This window comes from Melospiza melodia, chromosome 9 (assembly GCF_035770615.1).
Source record: "Melospiza melodia melodia isolate bMelMel2 chromosome 9, bMelMel2.pri, whole genome shotgun sequence".
NCBI lineage: Eukaryota > Metazoa > Chordata > Aves > Passeriformes > Passerellidae > Melospiza > Melospiza melodia.
Genome location: NC_086202.1, coordinates 12,371,697 through 12,379,010, shown reverse-complemented (window position 1 = coordinate 12,379,010; position 7,314 = coordinate 12,371,697). Strand labels below are relative to the sequence as shown.

The following is a 7,314-nucleotide window of genomic DNA, read 5'->3' as shown; positions in this document are numbered from 1 at the left end:
AACAAGTATCTACGTTTCTTAAATAAGAGGTGACATGGGATTTAGTTTTGTCAGGAAAAAAGCATGAAATTGGATGATCACTTGTCATGATGGCTTTTTTGGACTGCTGTCTGAGACTAAGCATCTTAAGAGGCTTTATATCTGCAGATCTTTTTTCCCTTCTTCACTTTAACCTATTATCTCTATCTTCACATATTCTTCTGGTTGCTGCTGTGAAATCTGTTGTCCTGTTAGACACAAACACAGTTGCTCACCTGTGACTGAGAGTGGTCTCTTGTCATCCTGTCCTATTTTAACTCACAAGGCCAAATTTGCTTCTGTCTCATCTGACTCTTACATCTAGTTTTCATAAGTTTCCAAGGTGACAGCAATGGGCTAAACCTTCCTGATGTAGTGGCTGCAGGGTATTTGATTTTTGTATGATGCATGCCACATCAAGAAGGCCTGTTTCATTCAGGCAGTTTAAAATACACAAATTAGGGATTAGCTCAACAATTAGATGCAATGAATATCTTCCAGAGGATCTTTTCTCCCTGCAGCATGCAGATCTCCAGATTTCATGGATAGGCGTGTCCTTTTCTTCCATGTCTGTTTGCCCCCTTTGCAGTCTGAAAGCACCCCTGTGCACCCAGCCCAGCAGCTGGTTATCTGCCTCATCACCCAGCACTAGATCCTCCCCTCCAGCCTCTACAAATCCTCCTCCACATCCTGTCTCTGTGGTCTTTCTCCCATGCCTGAGCTGAGCAGCTGCAGCTCATCCTTGCACTCAGATCCTGGGTGGAGAATTGATGGGTGGTTTGGTGACTTCTGTTCCATGAGCAGATGTGGCTCTGCAGAGCCTTCTCCTTGTGTTTGCCCATAGTTACAGTCACAGTGCTAGCTGATACTAACTCCAGATGAAATTAATGGAGTGGCTGCGTTGTCTCCATTGACTTCTAAGCACAAATTACAAATTGGAAATCAGGTGCCCATGCACAAATTCAGAAAGTGGAGAGGAGTTTTAGGTCACTGTAAACTCATCCTGCTCTGCACCAGGTCCCCACTGCCTGGCATGGCTGGTACCAAGGAATTGCATGTCTCTAATTAGCCAATTCAATTGATAACACTAACACACAAGGAAAGTCCTGACTTGCTGGTGTGAAAGCCCTGCAGTTTTAGCAAGCTGTTTCAATGCTCCCTGTTGCTAAAGCACAGGAAAAAGGCAAAAACCCAGAATCAGTGTGATCCTGTTTTGTCTATCAAGGGCCCCTGTGATCACAGAGCATATTTCTCACCCTGCTCAACATTTTTTGCAGGAAGAGCTGGCATAAGTTGGCAAGGACAGCAAGCAGCCCCTCCTTCTCCTTCTCCAACCAATAAAAGGAACAAATTCAAAGGCTCTTTGATAAAGTGAACCAAGGTACAATCACAACAACGCCTGGTGCTGTTTTGCATTTGTCCCCAGGTGTCAGCTGCAGGCTGCTGTGCCAGGCAAAGCAAAGCCCATCCCTCATGGTGGCTGAACATGTTGCTAAAGCAGGTCTGTAAGGCTTCCTCTTTTCACTGACGGAACTGGGCTTCACCTTGGTTATCCAGGTTGAAAGGGGAGGTGGTTGAGCACAAACCCCACCAGCCATGTGGGGCACAGTTTAATACTCTCACTATGGCACCAAGGTTAAAGTGGTGCCTGGTGTCTAAAGCTCAGGGTGGATTTGGCAGAATCCTGGTAGAATTTCCCAGAAAGCACGTGATCCTTCTGGGAACAGGTTCCCCTCATGTGAGCTATCACACAAGGCACAGTTAGCAGCCTGCTCTCACATGTGTGAGTGCCTGTCATTTAATGGATGACTGCACAGAAATCTTTCCTGTGCTTACATGGATGTTCCCTATGCCTCCAGTCCAAAACTGGTGCCTTTCCTTTTTCAAGACCTCTTTTATACAATGGAAAGATGCTTCTTTCCATTATAATTTGCCTTACATTGACACCTCTTTCTGCCACATTAAATATGAAACTTCCCAGAAAAGTGACAGTCCTTGCTCAAGATCTTTTGCAATTCAAGGACAGGCAGAGAGAGAGATTAGAAAAAAGAAATGGAGAAAGAACAGGTTTGTTGTTTTTTTTTTTTCTTTTGTTGGTTGGAGACAATTAGGTTCAACAGGATGGAAGGTATTGTACGATGAGGAGGTGGAATTGCCCCTCTAAGGGCCATTCCAGTCTTGTGCCACAAATCACAGAATATTCTGAGTTGAAAGGGACCCACAAAGGTCACCAAGTCCAATTCTTGAGTGAATGGCCCATGCAGGGATTGAACCCACAACCTTGGTGTTAGCACCCTAATCAACTGATCTCATCTCAGGGTCATTTGTTTCTTTTTGGGCTCACTGTAATGAGCTGGCTGGAAATACAGAGTTCATGTTTACAAATGAGACCTGCTCGCCCCTCAGCCCAGCTGCCTACTCGTCCACTTGCCCTACGACTGTGCAAGGAGCTGCTTGCCCATCTTTGCCAGAGCGTGCCTCTGACATGTTTGTATCTATGAGAATCCTAATTGCTTTAGGACAGCTGCATCCCACCACAGCCGGTCTGCCTGGGTGAGCGTCCATGCATGATGCAGCTTCTTTGGAGCGCCTGGACTCCGGGCTTGGCCCAAATTTCCTGTCTGGAAGAAGGCGGCTGGGGAAGCGGGTTGAGGGCCAGCAGGTGCGAGGGAAGTCCCGGGTTGGCAAGGGAAGGGAACAATGTCCCTGACCCCGCGTCTGCCCCTCGGGGTTGGTGGTCCTGGGCTCCCTTGTGCTGGAGCGGGGGTCGGCGGGGGCCCCGCGTGTCCCCCCCACCTGTCGCGCCAGCGGTGGCACATCTGGGCGGGGCGGGGCGGGGCGGCCCCCGGCGTAACAGCTGTGTCTCCATGGCGACGGGCGCGGCGGGGGGGCCGCGGTGCCGCCGCCCCGCCCCGCCGAGCTGAGCCGAGCCGAGCCGAGCGGAGCCGAGCCGAGCGGAGCCGAGCCGGGCGGAGCCGAGCCGAGCCGAGCCGAGCCGAGCCGAGCCGGGCGGAGCCGAGCCGGGCCGAGCCGAGCGGAGCGGAGCGGAGCTGAGCCGAGCCGAGCGGAGCCGAGCCGAGCCGAGCGGGGCGGGGGGCCCGGCAGGCGGCATCGCGGTTCTCGGCGCCCTCCGAGCCGCCACAGCCCCGGGGACAGAGACCTCGCGCGGTGCCGCCCGGCCCGGCCCGGCTCGGATGCCGCCATGGGGAGCCGCTTCTCCAGCATCCCCGCGCTGCCCCGCGGCGGCCAGGGCCGCCTGCACCGCGCCCGCCACCACCGCCTCAAAGGTACGGCTCGCTCGGCACCCCCGGCACCCCGGGCGCCCCCGGCATCCCCGGCACCCCGAGCATCCCCCTCCAGGCGGGCACCCGATGCAGCCCGGAGCGGGATGGATGCTCTGGACACCACGGGATCGGATGGGCACCCGGCAGGACACAAATCCCGGGTACCGCAGGGAGCCCAGAGTGGGGTTAGACCCCTGGGACACAGAGCACCCTGAGCAACCACGCCGGGCAGGCATCCCGGACACCCTGGGACAGACACCCCGGACACCCGGGGGCAGGCACCCGGACACCTTGGGGCAGACATCCCAGACACCCTGGGGCAGGCACCCCAGACACCCTGGGGCAGGCACCGCGGACACCCTGGGGCAGGCACCCCGGACACCCGGGGGCAGGCATCCCGGACACCCTGGGGCAGGCACCCCGGACACCTTGGGGCAGACATCCCAGACACCCTGGGGCAGACATCCCAGACACCCTGGGGCAGGCACCCCGGACACCCGGGGGCAGGCACCCCGGACACCCTGGGGCAGGCACCCCGGACACCCGGGGGCAGGCATCCCGGACACCCTGGGGCAGGCACCCCGGACACCCTGGGGCAGGCTGTGCATCCCCGGCACCCCGAGCCTCTCGCGGTGTGAGCCCCCTGCCCTGCTCGCAGCGCTGTCACTTCTTCCCCAGCACTGCCCCATGGGCGGCTGATGGGTGCACGGCTCTTTCCTTACCTAGGAAAGCAAAGGACAACGATTTGGGGGAGTAAGAGCACCAAGAGTCCCCGAGTGCTTATTGGTGAATGAAGGCTTTGCTTTGGCGTCTCTTCTGAGAGCTCCATGAATGTGTGTGTGCATGGGACTGTCAGTCCTGTTCGGAGGAGGGCAGGGAGTATTTGGGGTTCCTTGTCTCGCTGATGTGGCTATTCCGTTCCTCAAAAGGATGCCATCCCTTTTCTGAACTCCTGGGGACCTGTTGGCACCAAATGGGATGGGGGTCACTTGGGTAATGTGGGCAGGAGAACCTGCCAAAGGTCTCCTCTGTCTCTGCTCTTTTTTACCCCTTTTGCTGTAAGTTGGGAGGGTGGTAGCAGAAAATAGCCCATCGTTCATGAATACAGTCTGCTCAGGCAGCAGTACACACACACTGTGTGTGTTCAGCACTACCTGGGTACCTCTTCTCTAAGGTCATTTTCACAGCCAAAGACACTCGCCAATGGGGGTAGAGGATGTCACACATCTCTCTGTAAGCAGGGAATGTCACACATCTCTCTGTAAGCAGGGAATGAGGGAAGGTGCTGCTCTAACAGCCATTTCAGATTATAACTTGTTGCAGCTTCCTCTATGTGTTGCAGAATTTGCAGCCACCAGCATGGAAAATAGGAATGCTGCTATTCACCCTCATTTTTTGCTGGGCTTTTGGATACTTCTTTGGCATGATCTAGAGGAGTGGAAATGGTTAATGATGAGCTGGGCAACTGGTTGTTATGGGGAAGGATTTTCTGATACTTGCATTATTCTTCTGCTGAATCTCTCTGCCCCCTTTGTCTGTACTTGGGTGATTTGGAGCAGTTGTGTGAACTGAGGGTGGTTTTATCATGGCCATGCAAGGAGATGTTAGGAGTGCTCATTGCTGTGTCACAGACAAAGTCAGTGAGAAACTCAGCCCAAGCAATGGTGGTGCTTCAAATCAGACTGGAAAGGAGGGGGATGCTGAATCCTAAGCAGTGAACCATCATCCTCTATCAGTGCAAACATGAAGGCACACGCAATGCTGTGGTTGTTGGTATGCAATTGTAAACTGCCAGGGAGGATTTGTCTCTTTAAGAATCATGCTGTCAGCTGGAAGTCTTTCTGGAGCAACCTTAAGCAGATAAGAATTGATAAACTGAAGCCAGAAGGGACACTGCCACTTAATCCATTAACAGCGGCTTACGTGAGATTTGGAGGATGCTCTGTATGAATCACCTGATTGTGGGGGGTGGGAGCAGTGAGTTGTGTGTTAACGGCACTTTGTTTCTATATTTCTTCCTTTAATTTACATTTTAATTCTTTTTCTACCTGTGCTGAGGCAGCAAGCATAAATATTCTCTAGATTCTAATGCAACAGAGCATTGAAATAATTTTTATTTGGAATAAAGAATGAACAAGGCATTGCCTTTGTTGTAAAAACTAAGCAACTGCCAGGGACAATATGTGCCTTTTCTGTCTTTTTTGAAACCAGACTGCCTCAGGTCCTATTTAAATGCAGAATAAACAAGTCTGATTGCATTTGACAGGTTTCTGTAAAATGGACTCAAGGCATAGCAGTGAAAGTATGAATGTCACACAGTTTTGTTACATATCTGCCATTTAACATTTTGTAAAGTATATTTTAGTTGAAGGTCCCCAGTTGTTCTTCCTTCAGTGTCTGGCTTAGTGTTAGGGATACAGAACTTTTATAAGTTGGCCACCATGTAATACTCTGGGACACCCTCTTCCTGACCTGGTGTTGGGGTGATTAGAGCTCATTCTTGCTTGAGAAGCAGCTGTGATTGCATTGTTTCCCCAAGTGGTCTGCACACTTTGAATTCAGTCCCTGTGCCTTACAAGTTCATCTCACCCAAGTAAGAAGTAACATCTCTGCACATGGTAGAGCTGTCGCCCACTTGTGCTGGAAATTTTTATGTCTTTCTCTTAGTCCTGCTAAAAATGGTCACCTTTAGTTACATAAATCTTCTGAAGACCATGTGATACTTCTGGTGTTGAAGGCATGAGACAGAAATCTCACGAAGGCTGACACGGCTGGCAGAATATTTGCTTTGCTGTGGATGGTCCTGCAAAAGGAGGAAAGCACACAACTTGACTCTCAGGCTTCAGCTGCAGTTTTAAAACCAGGTAACTGAAATAGGCAGGTCTTTATGAAGGTACCTGCAATAACAAAGCTGGAACCCCAGGCTGATGATTTTCAAGTTGCTTTTGAGTAAGGTGATACTTTAAAATCTATTATGTCCAGCTGTTTATAAAAGCACTTCACATAACTGTTCACTAGGAACCACTAGACTTGAGCACTTTGGAATTATCTATCTGTTCCAGAGCAGTATGTCATATCTGCATTATGAATCCAGACTTTGGGGCCATAGTTGTGCCCACAGGCTTTGCTCTTTTGGAGACAGTGAAAGTTGAACTCCTCCAGGACTGCAGGTGATGCCATGGTCCTGATGTGGCTGTTTACCTTGAAGTCCTGGCCAGTGATTGGAAGGAGATTTTCACTTGGTGATATCATGATGGGGAGGTTGAGGTGAGATTATTTTCAGAATTCCTGTTAGTATTTCCCTTCCCATAACCCAGATGTAGTTTGTCAGGGGTGACAGAAGGTGATCCTTTGTGTACTTTCCTAATGCTGTGCAAAAGATTATGATTATCTGGTAACAATCTCCTTAAGGATGCAGCCAGATAAACTCCAGGAAATTTTTGCTGTCCACCCTCTCTGAAATATGGTTTGTGATAACTATCAAACAAGGTGTGTATGGCTGTTTGGAGGGAAGCCAAGTGAGAAAACTCCAGCTGTATCTAATCTGCTGAATTCTGAGATGAAAAAGATCAGCCTTCTCATCGGTCGCTCTGTGTACTGTTTATTTAGTTGTGTCAGGGCAGTCTGCATTGAACTGTTCCAGCCAAGGAGAGTTTTATTATTTCTCAAGAGATGGATCCTCAGTTCAACTCCTTTCCTGCCCTCAAGGTTCTTCCAAGATAGTCTATTCTATCTCCTCTATTAACCATTTTTTCTAATCCTGGTGTATCATTAAGTTCCCCTCCTTGCCTAGTGTTACATATTCCCAGTCTCTGGCTTTTGCATTCTTTCCTTAGGTACTGCTCAACCTTGCTGGAAGTGTTTAACTCTTCCTCCTGTGAGATGTGGGCTGTGTGCCCTGTTTGAGCTGTGGTGTAGCTCCCATATGTGCTGGGCCAGGATAAAGAAATGAAGTTTTTCTAGTCCTTGGGTCAGAAGTGAGACACAGGACTTGAATGCCATCTCCTGTGCT

The 7,314-nt window shown here is 50.6% G+C and overlaps 1 protein-coding gene across 1 annotated transcript in view; it reads left to right on the top strand.

The window, feature by feature from the left end:
• The first annotated feature begins 3,178 nt into the window (after positions 1–3,178).
• Positions 3,179–7,314, top strand: part of NEURL1 (neuralized E3 ubiquitin protein ligase 1) — a 141,593-nt gene continuing 137,457 nt past the window's right edge. The window contains exon 1 of the mRNA XM_063163271.1: positions 3,179–3,305. Coding sequence (XP_063019341.1) covers positions 3,221–3,305 — 85 coding nt within the window. The 5' untranslated portion in view covers positions 3,179–3,220. The remainder of the gene's footprint in view (positions 3,306–7,314) is intronic.